Source organism: Temnothorax americanus, unplaced genomic scaffold, assembly GCF_048541705.1.
Source record: "Temnothorax americanus isolate GAGA-0224 unplaced genomic scaffold, ASM4854170v1 Scaffold26, whole genome shotgun sequence".
NCBI lineage: Eukaryota > Metazoa > Arthropoda > Insecta > Hymenoptera > Formicidae > Temnothorax > Temnothorax americanus.
In genome coordinates, this window is record NW_027509401.1 from 2,544,728 (window position 1) to 2,563,124 (window position 18,397).

General features: G+C 40.4%; 1 protein-coding gene and 1 long non-coding RNA gene across 2 annotated transcripts in view; one reads left to right on the forward strand and one right to left on the reverse strand.

The window, feature by feature from the left end:
* Positions 1-3,310, reverse strand: part of LOC143899152 (MAP/microtubule affinity-regulating kinase 3-like) — a 209,234-nt gene extending 205,924 nt beyond the window's left edge. The window contains exon 1 of the mRNA XM_077409171.1: positions 2,728-3,310. Within this exon, the coding sequence (XP_077265297.1) occupies positions 2,728-2,925 (198 nt within the window). The 5' untranslated portion in view covers positions 2,926-3,310. The remainder of the gene's footprint in view (positions 1-2,727) is intronic.
* The window catches only part of LOC143899153 (uncharacterized), a 289,478-nt gene that overhangs the window by 206,748 nt on the left and 64,333 nt on the right, over positions 1-18,397 (forward strand). The gene's annotated exons all lie outside the window — the stretch shown is intronic.

Sequence of the window (18,397 nt, forward strand, 5' to 3'; positions counted from 1 at the left end):
CTTGCATCGTCACATGAACATATCTTCCTTTTTAAGACATATATTTTTCAAAATGTTGCCGCGCAAAATATTCTCAGCGTCAGACGATATCCGCGGAAGATATCGGAGGATATCCTCGAAGCATCTTTGTTTTCAGTCGAATATCCACACAGTAATCTCATTCTCGGGCGAATCCTCCCCCTGAGGATATTTTCATGGTGCATAAGAAAGCACACGTCGAGATATGTTTGTAGCGCTGCGAAATCGATTCGGCTCTCAATGCCGAATATGCGCAATATATGTTTCGATCGCATCGAACGTGACGCGCGCCGGGAATATAACGCAACGTCGGACTGCCGACACTTCGAGATGACGGACCTCGGAGAGCCTCGTTAAACGCTGTCCCGCGATCGGAAGTGTGCGGCTTTTTTTTTTACGCGTCTCGTAAAACGCGCGGAGATGCGGAGAATCGTCAGCGCGGCTGGGGCTTCCGTCCTGACGCGCGAGAGAGGAGAGAAAACCACACGGAGGCGGCGTGTTATCGGCTTCTCGGCAAGATAACCGCAAACGATTTCCCCGTAGCGATCGGTGTCTATCGTTCCACGAACGTTCCCCGCGCCTCGCATCCCTGCCGTATTTCCACCGACAGCGCAAACCACCGCGGTTCCCGCGGCCTCCTTTAATCACCCCGTTCGTCTTTCTCGGCGGTAAACGACGCCAGATGCTCCAACGTTATCTTCCACCGCGTCCGAGGAGCTTTCCACAATGATGACGCGTCGCCTTTACAGAAAAAAAAATATATAATGTCCGCGCAGAATGTACCTTTAGTCATATTTGTACGTTTCGTGAAAAATAGGTAGAAAAAGTTTCTCGCCTAGAAGCGATACGTCATCGTCGTAATAAAAAAAAAAAAATTGATGCACACATCGAGAAAGATATTCCTTCGACTTGCATTTGTGGAATACTGGTATGGCTAAATGCATTAGAATTTCAAAGACATATACTTTTCAATTGATTTGAAGGATCGGAATTTCTGTAGCAACAAATTAAAGTAATAAATCGAAAACATAAAATAAACCAATGATGATAAACGACATAAAATAAATAAAGATAATAAACGACACCTTATTTATCGGTCAAACTGAAGTAGACTTCAATTTGAGACTGTCGATTATTTATCAAGATTATCGTGTCCAAGATTAAAAATTGATGAGCTATAAATGGGTGTATCTTATCACGATGAAAGATCAATTTTCATGATTCGCTTTAGTCCATTTAGGGGATAAATTACTTATTCTGTAGCGGGATATACAAATTAGAATCGAGTATCGGAATAAATCAGGGATGAATCCCAGACGACAGCGGTCTTCCGACATAGTCTGGATTCCGTGATCGTCGATCGATCGGGCACCAGATAATCTTCGGGAAGAATATTTTAAAATGGAAAGGTTCCCACACAAAAAAAAAGATGAAAAAAGAGAGTGGGGGAGAGAGAGAAATCTCACTGGTATTTAGGATGGCACAAAGAGAAGGAAACGTTCGGAAACCTGACGCTCATCTTTCATCACGCGGTATCGTCTGTGCCAAGCACAATGTCAAGTGCTCAAATCTACGTCATTTTCGTGTTCGGAAACTAACACGAAATAATACAGTAAGAGATCGAACGAAGGTGCATATGTCTACAGTAGAACTTTTTGTCCTTTTTTTTTATTTATTCGTATCTTATTCGATTTTTTTTGCGGTAGAACATTTTGTCCTTTTTTTTTTTTAATTATTCGTGTCTCTTTTTTTGGAAGGTCTCTTATTTATGTGAGACTTTCGGTGCATGGATTCCAGACAAATGATTCAATGCCCGCTCTGGAAATACGTGTGATGCGCGCCGCGAAGTGATTAATACGACGAAAAGACGATCCAGCCGCTCGCTTGTCTGACGTAAGCTCGAAGCGATTCTTCCTCGACAAAATTAAAAACGGAGCAACCGAGACGCGCGAACACGTATCACGTTTACATAATATTAGAATTATTCACTGAAATGTCACGCGCGTAGGTAAGATTTTAGATTGACTGTTAATACCCAGACCTCTCATTATGCAGGGTAATTTTTATAATTTATGCGCGATTGAAACGTCTGCGGTCACTTAAAAAGATTATCGCTTCAGAGGAATACACGTGGAACAGGCTGTCGGGGTTCACGCATATTTCACAAAGCACATATATTTACACGTGACGTCCGTGCAATAAACACATGCGTTAAAATAATTATGAATATCCTAGAAAAACATGCTCTTATAAAGCGCATACTCGTGTCTCGCGGCCACGTGTGTCCTAACGTGAAAAGGACTAAATCCTTCGATATTTCGCGGTAAGTTTGCGCAAAGTATCGATATATCATTTCCAATTGTAAGGAATATATAGGTACCAAACTCTCTACTTGATATTTTGTCGCAATCAATCCTGGAAACTATTCTACGAAAAGGATGTCCGGTCTAAAGGGTGAACATCGTCTCGGCGCGCGATGCGCGTGTTCTCACGATCGCGTTTCGCGTCGGGATGAAAGATTTATGTTGGTCCCGCGAGGGAGCAGCTTTCGCCTCTCGCGCAGCGCAACTCGCAAGGGGACGAGAGCGTTCAGCGTTCTCCATTTTCATGCCGGCGAGGCAGAAGCGCGTGGAGATGGGTTTACACGAGGCTTCGGGGCCGCCGCGGCGCCGCTCGCTCCCGGCGGTGATTCGAGTTTATCACACTCACCTTGACTCCGAGGACGGTGTGGATGGCCTCTTCGACGCGCGCGAAGTTTCCCTTGCCGAGGGGCCCCAGCATCTGATACTTGCCGACGCGGATCAAGGTCTTCTTCGCGGGCCCAACGACGACGACGTCGCCGCCGCTGTTGCCACTGCCTCCTCCGCCTCCTCTGCCGTTCTCTGCCGTCGCGTTCGTACGCGTCATGTCACGCACGTAACTCCCGTCGCGTCACAATCGTCGAAAATTCCGCCACCTCGTTAAGGCACTTGTGAGTCTGTGGATTCTCGATTTCGCGTAGTGCGCGCAAACACCACGGCACACACGCGGCTTTATTGCTGCGCGAACCGAGTCCCCGCGAAATGGTACGAAATGATGCGGACGATACGCGGCTCGCGTGACTCGGACATTTTCACGGCTGTGCGCACGATTGCGAGATCTCGATTTCTGCGAGGAAAGCTGTCTTTTTCGTTTTCTCTTTCTCTCTCTTTTTTTTTTATCGACTTCTGCCGACTCGTGAAACATTCGAATATGCGATCGCAACACGTTGATTGGATCTTGCCGTGTAATTATTTTTATGTACGAATCAAAACTTCTTAAAGAGAAAACCAAGTGACAAACTTTTTTTAAAAATAAAAGAAATATATATAGCCGAATAAAATAAAAAATAAGTAAGAAAAGTATAATCACATATATGGTCACATGTGGCTGAAGCTAGCAGCGGGAGCTACCAGCGGAACGTCCCGCGGACAGGGCCGAATATCATGTGGGTTCCTCAGGGGGTCCGAACGTATCGTAGGTTAATTATTATAGCCGCTGGGCTTTTCTTTAGATATTATTAATTAATGAAAATTAAATTCATCTATATATAAATATTTTTTACAATATTCAAACTGTTTTTTTATCGGTTTGATATAAAAACATGTTTTAATTATTATAGATTATTCGATAAATAGTTTGTAGAACATAGCAAAGAACGATTCTCTCCAAATTTTTATGGGATCACGTCCTTGTGATAACAAAACGATTTAGAAAGTATTTGCAACAATCCGCGGTTCCCCTTAATTGTTATTAATTTTTTATTGATAAATTATTCAGCGGCGACCAAACGCAAAGAACGATTCTCTCCAAATTTTTATGGGATCACGTCCTTGTGATAACAAAACGATTTAGAAAGTATTTGCAACAATCCGCGGTTCCCCTTAATTGTTATTAATTTTTTATTGATAATTATTCAGCGGCGACCAAACGCAAAGAACGATTCTCTCCAAATTTTTATGGGATCACGTCCTCGTGATAACAAAACGATTTAGAAAGTATTTGCAACAATCCGCGGTTCCCCTTAATTGTTATTAATTTTTTATTGATAAATTATTCAGCGGCGACCAAACGCAAAGAACGATTCTCTCCAAATTTTTATGGGATCACGTCCTTGTGATAACAAAACGATTTAGAAAGTATTTGCAACAATCCGCGGTTCCCCTTAATTGTTATTAATTTTTTATTGATAAATTATTCAGCGGCGACCAAACGCAAAGAACGATTCTCTCCAAATTTTTATGGGATCACGTCCTTGTGATAACAAAACGATTTAGAGAGTAGTGTAGACAATCCGCGGTTCCCCTTAATTGTTATTAATTTTTTATTGATAAATTATTCAGCGGCGACCAAACGCAAAGAACGATCTTCTCCAAATTTTTATGGGATCACGTCCTTGTGATAACAAAACGATTTAGAAAGTATTTGCAACAATCCGCGGTTCCCCTTAATTGTTATTAATTTTTTATTGATAAATTATTCAGCGGCGACCAAACGCAAAGAACGATTCTCTCCAAATTTTTATGGGATCACGTCCTTGTGATAACAAAACGATTTAGAAAGTATTTGCAACAATCCGCGGTTTCCCTTAATTGTTATTAATTTTTTATTGATAAATTATTCAGCGGCGACCAAACGCAAAGAACGATTCTCTCCAAATTTTTATGGGATCACGTCCTTGTGATAACAAAACGATTTAGAAAGTATTTGCAACAATCCGCGGTTCCCCTTAATTGTTATTAATTTTTTATTGATAATTTATTCTCTGGCGGTTGATAGCAAAGAACGATTCTCTCCAAATTTTTAGGAGATCACGTCCTTGTGACAACAAAACGATTCAGCAAGTATTTGAGACAATCCGCGGTTTCCCATATTTGTTATTAATTTTTTATTAATAATAACAATTAATATAAAACTGCGGATTGTTGCAAATACCTTTTAAATCGTTTTGTTGTCACAAGGACGTTATCTCCTAAAAATTTGGAGAGAATCGTTCTTTGCGTTTGGTCGCCGCTGAATAATTTATCAATAAAAAATTAATAACAATTAAGAGGAACCGCGGATTGTTGCAAATACTTTCTAAATCGTTTTGTTATCACAAGGACGTGATCCCATAAAAATTTGGAGAGAATCGTTCTTTGCGTTTGGTCGCCGCTGAATAATTTATCAATAGAAAATTAATAACAATTAAGGGGAACCGCGGATTGTTGCAAATACTTTCTAAATCGTTTTGTTATCACAAGGACGTGATCCCATAAAAATTTGGAGAGAATCGTTCTTTGCGTTTGGTCGCCGCTGAATAATTTATCAATAAAAAATTAATAACAATTAAGGGGAACCGCGGATTGTTGCAAATACTTTCTAAATCGTTTTGTTATCACAAGGACGTGATCCCCTAAAAATTTGGAGAGAATCGTTCTTTGCGTTTGGTCGCTGCTGAATAATTTATCAATAAAAAATTAATAACAATTAAGGCGAACCGCGGATTGTTGCAAATACCTTCTAAATCGTTATGTTGTCACAAGGACGTGATCCCCTAAAAATTTGGAGAAAATTGTTCTTTGCTATGTTCTACAATTATTTATCGAATAATCTATAATAATTAAAACATGTTTTTATATCAAACCGATGAAAATACAGTTTGAATATTGTAAAAAATATTTATATATAGATGAATTTAATCTTCATTAATTAATAATATCTAAGAAAAGCCCAGCGGCTAATAGTAATTAACCTACGATACGTTCGGACCCCCTGAGAAACCCACATGATATTCGGCCCTGTCCGCGGGACGTTCCGCTGCTAGCTCCCGCTGCTAGCTTCAGCGACATATATGGTCACATATACATTTAAAAGTTCAGCGCTGTTTCAAGAACTAAAGTTAAATATATCTATCTTTCGCTTTATTATCACGAAATGCATAATGACACACAGCGAAATTAATCGTACGCGTTTGATGTTAACATGCGATTTAAATTCTGTTTTCATTAGCGAACGCGAATCGACAAACACTTCGCATTTACATGCGCCATAAACATATTCGAATATCGTGCGCGGAAGCGCTGTCCCACTAATATTTGTACTTTCATCAGTTACAATTTGCGTGGAGCAATTAATTGCGCACATTTCAATGCGATAATAATTCCCACATATAGTAATGATGAGCGGTAGCAATGGAGCCTTGTATCATCTCGAAATAATTACGGGCTTGGCATAAGTCACGTATATTTAACTTCACCATGTTGTTCCCACTATTCAGGTCGACGCTGTTTATTCGGATTGAACTTCAAACATCCGATTAAATCGGTTTCAGTTTCTATTCGACCTTTTCTTTTTCTCTTATTTTAAGATGATCCCGGAATGATGATGCATCGGGATCGTGCAGTTCACGTATTTCCGTCGCGGTATACGCATACAGACGATCTTGCGGCGGAGATATGGTAATTACGCAAAATCGAAATCTCTCGTCGCGGTCGCCTATCGCCGGGAGACGCTAATTGCACATGCTAGCGCAGCGAGGTCAGCAGGAAGTCACTATCTAAGGCAGGACTCGGATATCTCCCGCGCTCTTTATGACAAAACAGCTGTTCTCGGTTGAGTCAGAGCCGCGGCCTTGACGGAACCGTACTAGAAGATTAGCCGTGAGCTCCGTCATTAGTCCGCGAAACGTACATATATATACGCGCGACCGCCAAGTACGGCGCGAGAAATTCCAAACATCTCGAAATTCATCGCGTTTTCCCACGATCCCTACCTCTTCGACTCGGCTTTCCTGTCCGTGACGTATTTTGCGACCTGTTTACGCGACATTTAATCGCCTTAATCATCGCGAGCCAAGCGTATTCGACATCCGCTCGCGAGATTTTGCAATCGGGCGCACTAACTGATAAAGTTAATTGCGTGATATAGCGGTAAGCAAAATTCCGATAGAAAAGAAATTTGGAGAGAGGAAAAGAGATGAGGAAGGCTTAATAACATTGATTATGCTTTAGAACTTAAAGATATTTTTAAGTGCATCTTCTACATATTTTTTGTACGAAAAATGGAATTAGAATATATCCATAAGTAAAAATCCATAAGTAAAAAACGAAATAATGAAATTTATGGAACACAATATGCAAGGAAGAGAGAAAATTTTACTGCAAAGATACAATTTAAATAGTCTAGTGAAAGTATAAATGTATGTATAAATTGCACGAATAATTTATAGTAGATGATTGTCGACATTATTTCATAGGTTGAATTGAATAAGAAAAAGCTAGCTGTGTTATCATAAAATTTCGAAGGAGGGAGGCAAGATAAATAGAAAGAGAGCCTTCTGCGCGAGATAATCTCGATCGTTATTTGATCGACGTTTATGCGATTCGCGACGTTGCAACGCGATCCGAGTCTGGCTCGCCCGCATATTCGCTGTGTCACACGACCACGATTAACCCAATGCACCGAGATATGTTTTGACAGGTCGCGATAATTCCCGATGCCGCCTGGACAATGCTAGGTTTGTGCTCCCGACAGCGCGAACGGTATCGCAGATGTTAAACTATATTTAAGAGCGCGGATTTAAGAGTCTTATCGACTTGAAAACAAATTGTTTTCTTAATCCGCGAACTTCTTGATAAGTATCAATACAAAATTTTACTAAATATGAATTAGCACTTATACATGTACATGTTGTAATATATGTATAATGGAAATTTTAGAAATATATTATGATATTATATTTATAATATATGTCATATATAGAAATAGTAAATATAAATTTAAATTCTCACACACTTTGAGAGAGAGAGAGATGTCTGTATAAGACTATAAATATATCGACTTCAATTTTAAGTATTGATTGTCTATCAATGGAAAAAACAACGGTCACCCTGCCGTTTTTTTTTTTTTCATTAATAGACAATGAATGTTTAAAAATAAAAGTAAGACAAGTACAAGCAAGGTATAATAATTTTAATAATTACGGTACTAACAAAAAAAAGAACAAAAAAATTTTTTATGCGATACTAACAAAGTCATATTTAAGCATTCAATCAATTTTAATTCGAGTTTGATCCCTTGTCTATTTTCCCCGCCGGTTTATCTCACTATTTCTCCAAACACAACGTTCAAGTACAAGTGCAACCACTTGAAAGTTTCTTATCGATGAAGTAGCGTGTGCACGCGTCGTGTATCGCGAACGCAAAGAAAACAATGTATGTGAAGTTAGCCCCGCACTTTTTGAATTTTTAGTTTTTTTTTTTTGTGCCGTATTGTGCTACGTTTGTGCTGTATTGTGCCGCAAACCGCAACTCCGTAACCCAAAGCGTATTCGAGAAAATTAAAAAAACAAAATTTTTGATAGCCCCGCACTTTTCGAATTTCAGTTTTTTTTTATTGTGCCGTATTGTGCTAGATTTGTGCTGACTTGTGCCGCAAACGAGAGATTGATAACTTCGATAACAATTAAGAAAAAAAATAAAAAAAAAATTATACTAGCCCCGCACTTTTAATCGAAATAAACCCATTTTTTTTTTGGTTGATAGATTAATATTTGTGCACGTTGTGCCGTTGGAACTAACCTCGATATTTCTTTTCGTTTGGGCAGATAAAAAAATATTAAATTTTTAACAAAAATAACAATTAATTACTCAAATTAATTACTTCGCATTTATCAAACTTCTGTAACTGTGCTGAGTTTCGCTAGATGCGAGTACAACAAAGAAATGGCCAAAATGCATAGAAAGTTGCAGGGGTTGAAAATAATGAGCTAAGGGAGAGGGAGAATAGAGGTGAGAAAAAAATTTTACAATTTAAAATTTTTTTAAATTGTGCCGGGTTGTGCTCAAAGAGTACAATAAACTTTTTCTTAATGACAAATGTCCGCAAGTCGTTAGTTTTCGCAGCAACAACCATCTAGAGAAAGCAGTTTTTAGGAATTCCAAATTTTCAATTGCTAAACTTTAGAACCGTGACAGGGAATGAAATTTTGCGACTTGTGCTGAATTGTGCTGGACGGGCACAACAAGAAAACGGCTAAAAAAGAATCGAAAGTAGCATGGGGTTTAGAATTCTTCTACAACTAAAACCCAAGTTTCTAGTTGTATTGTAACAGTTGTATTGTAAAATCCATAAAATGTGACCTGTCGACATTTTGTCACTAACGAAAGTCATTGTACTCGCCTAGCACAATCCGGCACAATTTTAAAAAATTTAAAAATGCGAATTTTTCTTCTCACCCCCATCCCCTTTGGCTCATTATTTTCAACCCCTGCTACTTTCGATTCTTTTTTAGCCGTTTTCTTGTTGTGCCCGTCCAGCACAACTCAGCACAAGTCGCAAAATTTCATTCCCTGTCACGGTTCTAAAGTTATAGCGCCTTGAAAATTGGAATTCCTAAAAACTGCTTTCTCTAGATGGTTGTGCTGCGAAAACTAACGACTTGCGGACATTTTGTCATTAACAAAAGTCATTGTACTCGCCTAGCACAATCCGGCACAATTTTAAAAAATTTGAAAATGCGAATTTTTTTTCTCACCCCCATCCCCTTTGGCTCATTATTTTCAACCCCTGCTACTTTCGATTCTTTTTTAGCCGTCTTCTTGTTGTGCCCGTCCAGCACAACTCAGCACAAGTCGCAAAATTTCATTCCCTGTCACGGTTCTAAAGTTATAGCGCCTTGAAAATTGGAATTCCTAAAAACTGCTTTCTCTAGATGGTTGTGCTGCGAAAACTAACGACTTGCGGACATTTTGTCATTAACAAAAGTCATTGTACTCGCCTAGCACAATCCGGCACAATTTTAAAAAATTTGAAAATGCAAATTTTTCTTCTCACCCCCATCCCCTTTGGCTCATTATTTTCAACCCCTGCTACTTTCGATTCTTTTTTAGCCGTTTTCTTGTTGTGCCCGTCCAGCACAATTCAGCACAAGTCGCAAAATTTCATTCCCTGTCACGGTTCTAAAGTTATAGCAATTTGAAAATTGGAATTCCTAAAAACTGCTTTCTCTAGATGGTTGTGCTGCGAAAACTAACGACTTGCGGACATTTTGTTATTAACGAAAATCATTGTACTCGCCTAGCACAATCCGGCACAATTTTAAAAAATTTGAAAATGCGAATTTTTTTTCTCACCCCCATCCCCTTTGGCTCATTATTTTCAACCCCTGCTACTTTCGATTCTTTTTAGCCGTTTTCTTGTTGTGCCCGTCCAGCACAACTCAGCACAAGTCGCAAAATTTTATTCCCTGTCACGGTTCTAAGTTATAGCAATTTGAAAATTGGAATTCCTAAAAACTGCTTTCTCTAGATGGTTGTGCTGCGAAAACTAACGACTTGCGGACATTTTGTTATTAACGAAAGTCATTGTACTCGCCTAGCACAATCCGGCACAATTTTAAAAAATTTGAAAATGCGAATTTTTTTTCTCACCCCCATCCCCTTTGGCTCATTATTTTCAACCCCTGCTACTTTCGATTCTTTTTTAGCCGTTTTCTTGTTGTGCCCGTCCAGCACAACTCAGCACAAGTCGCAAAATTTCATTCCCTGTCACGGTTCAAAAGTTATAGCGATTTAAAAATTGGAATTCCTAAAAACTGCTTTCTCTAGATGGTTGTGCTGCGAAAACTAACGACTTGCGGACATTTTGTCATTAAGAAAAGTTATTGTACTCTTCGAGCACAACCCGGCACAATTTTAAAAAATTTTAAATTGTAAAATTTTTTTCTCACCCCTATTTCTCCCTCTCCCTTAGCCCATTATTTTCAACCCCTGCAACTTTCTATGCATTTTTGGCCATTTCTTTGTTGTACTCATCTAGCGAAACTCAGCACAGTTTACAGAAGTTTGATAAATGCGAAGTAATTAATTTTGAAGTAATTAATTGTTATTTTGTTTAAAAATTTAATATTTTTTATCTGCCCAACGAAAAAGAAATATCGAGTTAGTTCCAACGGCACAACGTGGCACAAATTATTATCTATCAACCAAAAAAAAATGGGTTTATTTCGATAAAAGTGCGGGGCTAGTATAATTTTTTTTTTATTTTTTTTCTTAATTGTTATCGAAGTTATCAATCTCTCGTTTGCGGCACAAGTCAGCACAAATCTAGCACAATACGGCACAATAAAAAAAAACTGAAAATTCGAAAAGTGCGGGGCTATCAAAAATTTGTTTTTTTTAATTTTCTCGAATACGCTTTGGGTTACGGAGTTGCGGTTTGCGGCACAATACAGCACAAACGTAGCACAATACGGCACAATAAAAAAAACTAAAATTCAAAAAGTGCGGGGCTAACTTCACATACATAAGAAAACAGCGAAGAGAAACGTAGAATCGGCAGGAAAAGACGCTGAGAGAGGGACCTGAAAACCCCGATAGCGTGCGGAACGTCGTAAGACAATAACGATCGAGATGATTCACGGGACACGCGATAAAGACGACGACGTGCGTACCGTAATTGCGTCTTGCACTTTGGCCCTGCTCGCCACTCAGCACGTGGATGACGCGCAGCAATTTTCTCCGTTTTCGTTAAACGTGCCTTCGGTATATTTGGACGAAATTGTATATCAAAAGAAATATATGAAAAACATATAGAGAAGTACAATTTTATATTATGCATCTATCTCTATATATTTTAGAGAGATTAAAGTTTAAAGATAACACAAATGATAAATAGTATTAATTAGAAATAAAAATATTATAAAAATATACATTAATTAATTATAGAAATAATAGTTTCATATAAAAATAATCTAAACAATGTATCTGTATATAAAAATAAAACAACTAATAATTTTTTGTGAAGTTTTTTATAAAATTGAATGATGGATATATTTTGTATTCTACATCCTTTTTTCGCTATATCATTTATATTCTTTTTTATTGCAACCGTAAAAAAAAAACCGCCAGTGAAAAAGGGATTCGCTGCTACGATTGCGACGAAGCAGCCAGCGGACCGGCGGAGACACGAAAAAAAAAAATATGTGCACCAGTGGATAGATATCTCGGCGGTCTTATGCTAATGCATCTTATTGCGTAACGACAAGCGGCGATCGATAAGTGGCGATTTATTAGCCGCGAGACGTGTCCGGCGACACGCAGATGTTCGCCACGCTGATTCTGCTCTATCTTATTTTTCGTCGCCGTCACTCTCTCTTCCTCCGTTTTTCTATCTTTATCTCGCCTTGTCGTTCCCGGATCTTCTCCCTGCAGCCTCCCTCGTATGTCCATCGCACGAAAGATTAAGCATAATGCGTGTCACTTGCACACACGCATATCCTCAAACATATACATATGCACCGCGCAACACTATCGCGGCACGTGCTCGCGCGATTATCTATTATATTACTAATGTTGATAGTCCTGATAGGCCGGCTGAATTTTCGCTGAGAAATCGTCGCGAGATTCGAGGAAACGTTTTACCTTGGCAGCTACCGCGGCAAACGTGACTCACCTGTGCGATAATGCAGAATAGTCAAATACGCGTAATCGGATACGTCTGATAGCGATGATGCCACTGAAACCGAAATCTTGTTGCGACGAGTTACGAAGTGGTACGATGAGTGAGAACTTAATTCTGGCTTCAAGGTTCCCGGCGATCTCCTAGAAATTAGGAAACCAATCCGCCATTCTCGTTCTTTATCGTATTAAAATTGTAATTTTTATTATTATTCATTATTCATTATTATTATTATCAATTATGTAATATGTCCATAAAAACAGAACATTTCAAATTGCCATTATGGAGGCTTATAATGTTACATAAATTAATTTTGCGATGCAAAGTATTCTGTTGCATTATTTTCACTTTTTATTGAGAACTTATCTTTTTCTCTATTTCTCTATTTCTCTACCTTGAGTTTCAGTGCGAGCAATGCACACGCACAGTCCGAGTAATGTATTATAAACGCATTTGCCCCAAGTGGCGAGTTGAGAGAGAAATTGATGCCGAACCGTTCTGCGTATTGTAATACATCGCGACGGATAAGGCGGACGCGATTAAGTTGCACCGCGTATACCATACATTAAGCCACACGTGAAAAAGATAAAGGCGTGTTGAGATATAGCGGCGCAACGCGATGTTGCGCGTGTTATCGACAATGCGTCTTCGCCGCGGGATATGATGCGCGTCACGTAAAAATTTTCCGTCCTACCGAGACTATCGTCTCCGGGAGGGAGAGGGAGAAAGGAAGGGTGAAAAAAAAAACGAAAACAAAACGACCGTCGTTCGTCGTTAACGAAGTGTGTTTTTCGCGTACGCGAAATTAATTTATCGTGGCGCGCGATCGCCAGAGAGCGTCGCATTATCAGCGTATCAGAGGGACGGCCGGTCGCGCAATCGATGCTAACAGCTTTTAATTGACCCTCCTCGCCGCGACCGCCGCCGCCGCGGCGCGGCTGCGAAATGCAACGCGACAACACGACAGTGAGCGCATTATATCGATTCGCATCGCCGTCATTAACTCCGCGGTTCTGTTTCCACCGGGGGTCTCTATAGCTACGCCCCAATCCTATACATATACGTATCAATAATAGACGAGAGCGTTCTCCCGTCTATTTAGCGACTTCGCGCAGAGATGCAGAAGACGATATCGATCTTATCAGCGAATTTAACTCCAGAAAATTGTTAGAAGTCGGACACTTCTCTGCATATTTAATCGCGTATAATTAATTCGGGAAATCCTTTCGTCGATCATCGGCGCGGCGATATCGCGCGTCGCTCGCGTAAATTTGTAAATTCGCGAGTTTGTAGATTTATCTGCGTCTGCACGTGCCGTTTCGCCCGTATTCGCGCACGTCGCGTCGTCGTCGGGATTATTAATTATCAGCGGCCGCGCGCCCGCGCGCGTTATATTTATCGCGCGTGCAACGTCCACTTAAATACTGATTAACTAATTTCGCGACGTTGCGCGACATGACGCGCGAGTGTTAAAGGTAAACGAACGACCGTCGTTTTTACGGCCGTTCTCGTTCGCTTAGCTCGCTTCGCGATTTCCCAATAATCGCGCGCCGCGCGCGCGCGCGCGGAATTATCAGCCCGGTTCCCGTTTTAATTGAACCAAGTCCAGGTATATTATCATAGTCCTCCGCTCTCGGTAATTGCTTCGTTTCCTGTCGAAATTACAACAGTTTGTGCATTTAACCTATTTGCGATGTCATTAGTCTATCAATTACGGAGAGAATATGTTGGGTAACTATCCTCGACCGCTGTATCGAGAGCTTTATGTGAGAGGATTTGTAACTCTTCTCGCACGAGTACCGTCTTTCCATTACGTTGGGTCCGTTATCACCTGAACGCGTCCCGTCGATCTCACGATAAATTGTACGTCTCTATTGGACGATGCACATTAATTTCGTTGCTTTATGCACGAAACAAAGAGAGAATGTGAAAAGTTTTATCTTTAATCGCACTAATTTTTTTAATCTCGTCAACTCACGCTAATTCTTATCTAAATCAAAATACTAAAACGCTCGATCGTGTGATGCATCCCCGCTGACGAATAGACGAGCCTTATCGTCCTATCGAATGCGCATTATCGATATTCCCTTATCCGCAAATCGGGTTATGACGATTACCCAACCGGCATAGCGTCTTAATAAGGCTGACAGCCTGGCAGGCGAATCGTGATTCACTACTGACTCACTGTGACACACGCGAGTGTCGGTGCAAAGTGCCAAGTGTACTTTGTCAAGTGCTAAAATCGACAGCGCCGCACGTGCCGTCGGCGTCGGTCGCATGTCGCACGCGGCACCGCGCAGTTGATCAATTAAATCGCCGGGATAATTAATCCGCACGCTCACGCGGGAAAATAGCGTCGCATCTCTCTGAGCGCGCCGGATTGCTGCACATCACCGTGATGATTAATTTGAATTATTCTATTTAAAATATCGCACACCACGCCAAAAACGTTGTCGAGGGAAAAATAGAATTAATCAAAGAGAGGCAAACTTATCTCGATCACGCCTGTGAATCCTGACTGCCTGATCGGAACATATTGATAATATCCCCATTCACTCCAACCATGCCCTTTCGTGTCCCACGAGTTTCTCTAACAGTCGTTTTTTTTTTTGTGAAAAACAAAGTATCGTGGGATAATCCCCCCACGCCGGAAAAATAATTTTTTAAATAAAACGAGTCGTAATGTGTTTGTCAACATATAAATGTTGTAAAAAAATATTTAAATAAATGATTTCCAAATGTTATTTACATTGATTTTTAGTCGAAGGTACAAAGATATTATAATAATTTTTGGGGAATTTTTCAAAGCTATTAACATTATAAAAAACACGTGGGACTCGAAAGTGCATGGTTGGAGGATTAAAGGGGCGGAAAAAACGTAGGAGTGAACAGGGATATTATTCTCTGAATTAGGACGCCATATATACGAATAGTTTTTATTATATTAATTGCTATTATTCGTAAGCTTTACTCTTAATCATTATCGCAGCGAAGCGTTATATGTAATCCTGACTTTCGATCGTTTGCACGCGACTTGCAGTTTTTACGTCAAACCGTTTTTGCGATATTTTCCGAAAGGATATTGATTCTCGATTGTGCGGCAAGTCGCACGTCATTTCGACGAAAAACGACGGCCGTACAATGTAATTTGAGCGCCACGCGAACAACTGCACGAGAGAGAGACTGCTACCTTCCGCGGGGAACTAATGCGCGCGCGGCCGATGATGTACTCGACAATCGTAATTTTCTGCACGGCCCGCAGCATGGGTAATGGGTAACATGCGTCCGTTTCTTGCGGCTAACAAAACGAAGGACGGCGCTTCCGTTCTCCGTGCTGCCGCGCCGCGCGCCGCGTCGATTTTCAAGAGAGCTGCAGCCCGCGCTCTCTTCAACATCTCCTGGCGCACTTCAGCTTCTGCGAAGCGAACAGCGGTATTCCTCGCTGTCCTGTCCCTCGTAAAAATCGCCGATACGACTCGCGGAATGAGCGACAGAGAGACGGCGAGAGTGAGAATGAGAAAGAAGGAGGAAGAGGAAGCGATCGGAGCGGAAATAACGATCGCCGAATCTCCGCCTCTTTGTCGTTAAGATTCTCCGATCGCTTCGATCGTCTGTTTAACCCTTAACGGTAAAGGCCTCTTTTTCGCGTAAAATCGCGTTTCTCGTAACCGATCGAACCACTCCGTCTGTTCCGTTTTTTTTTCTTTCTCTTTCGCGGATTTGCACGCAATTGAATTGTCGTTGACTCGCGCGACACGTTTGTTCTGTGTCATAGCTTAATGCTTCGTAAGCGAAAAAATTGATGGCAAATCGCAATTGTGCCGTAACCGTTCTTTACACCTTATCTTCTCCGATGTTCGTGACTAATGCTGATAATCTCTTTTTTTTTTTTGCAATTCTATAGTTCTCGCAAACAATCGGGCAGAGTGTACGTGTTACGTGTCTCAAAGCCGTAGCGATAAATGCACGATTAAAAAAATATATCGGCTTACTATTGAAATCGTGTATGTTTACCCTTGGTAATCTCTTAAAACGGTATTAATAACACGTTCGCTACTACGCATCGCATACGTGCAACGTTCAGATTCAGACACAGACATGACAGAGCGATAATTTTTTATAATTAATTTTTCAGTACGTAATCGAAAATGTGTGTTACGATGGGAGAATTGCTTAAAATGTATCGCGGTTATTAAGAGCTGTCCGACATAAAATCGCCGGACAATGTTTTTTCGAAGAGACTCGAAGTGCAGCCTGGGCGGGTTAATACGCGTCGTTTATATTATTTCCAGGCATATAGATGCGTCGAAAGAAAAACTCGATTGAAAATTATAAGTGTCGTGCCGCCGTCTCCGGGAAGTATAGAGTCGAGGTTAAAGTTATACAGAACTTCAATCAGGGTGAATAATAACTGTCTTCCCGAGAAGCCCACGGTGCAATTTGAATTAAACATATCGCAAATGCACAAATAAGTGTGTCGTAGTTTCGCCGAGTTACACATCGCGTCTACATTGTTACGATGGTCGCGCTATACCTGGCATGAATCTTTTAAAAGATGCATCAGTAGTCGTTGTGAAAAAAAAAGCTCGCGTGATTACAGCCACGTAGCTGCACCGCCTGCTCTTTGGCCACGTCCGAAAACATGAAAGTTAACGAGAACGTAATCGATTGCGACGAGCGAAATGGCGTACGTCGACGTGTCGCCACCGAAGTTAACTGCACCCGTCGCGGTTTTTCCTTACAGTATATCGTCTATTAATACCTCGAGAGGCACCGATTTCTTCTTAATCTTTTAGACAAAAATAATCAATTTTTTAATCAGAATCTAGGGGTGCAACTATAATAGTTAATTTAGTATTATAATTAAACAGAATAACTTGGTAAATATTACCACATGCCTCGGTAGTCGAATTGGTACGACGCCCTACACGGAATGAGGGAGGTTCCAGGTTCGAACCCTGGCTGAGGTAATATTTTTCGCAATAAATTTTTTTACAGTTTTTAGATAATTAAATCGAGTCGATTTAATTCCGGGGAGGGAAGGGTTTTTAATTCTAACAATTACTGTGTTTGAAGTCCGACAAATAATCGGCGCGCAGTTTGTTGGAAAAATTATATGTATATATATAGATATATATGTATACAGAAACTAATATAAGGCTGTCAAAGACCTAAGCTTGGATCGCATGGCTTTTGATTCTAATTGATTGATCAAACACATATTTATAAATTTATTTGTTAATAATAAGCACATTTGTACAGCATCATGTTTATTAATATTTATATTAACGTTGCAGAGACTGTCGGATCATTTTTACGTGATTACTTAATTTTTGGTCGGAGATTATTGTTTCTATACTGTTCGACGTCTTATCCATTCATTGACTTCTTGAACCGCTGCGCGCTTATTCGTTCTGTTCTCTATGGCTGCGTTCCTTTTGGGCGCTCACGCGCTGTAAGCTGCTGTAAGCATCATTCTATCTTCGTTGCACATCGAATATCAAACGAAGATAGAGCGATGCTTATAGCGCGTGAGCGCCCAAAAGGAACGCACCCTAAATCGGACGTTCCTTCAGGAAAAATCCATGGAAACTGCCCGGTATGTACTATACATTTACGCAGCCTTTTCGAGGAGCCAATATTGTCTCACTCAATTTAACATGCAATTCATTCATATTTTCTTTCGCGATTTTTGCCAGCCGTTGCGCCAGTGCATCGATTTCTCATCGTGCAGCTTGTATTTTTAGTTTACGCAACAAATCTGCGAGAAATGGTATTTTCTACTCCTTGGGAATCTCTTAGCGAAGATTAAAGATCTTCTTGGAATCCACGTAGCTATCGTGGATATACGTATTTTAATCACGTTTGTTCTACGCCGTTCAAAACTGACAATAGATTACAGACATACGAACTTATATCA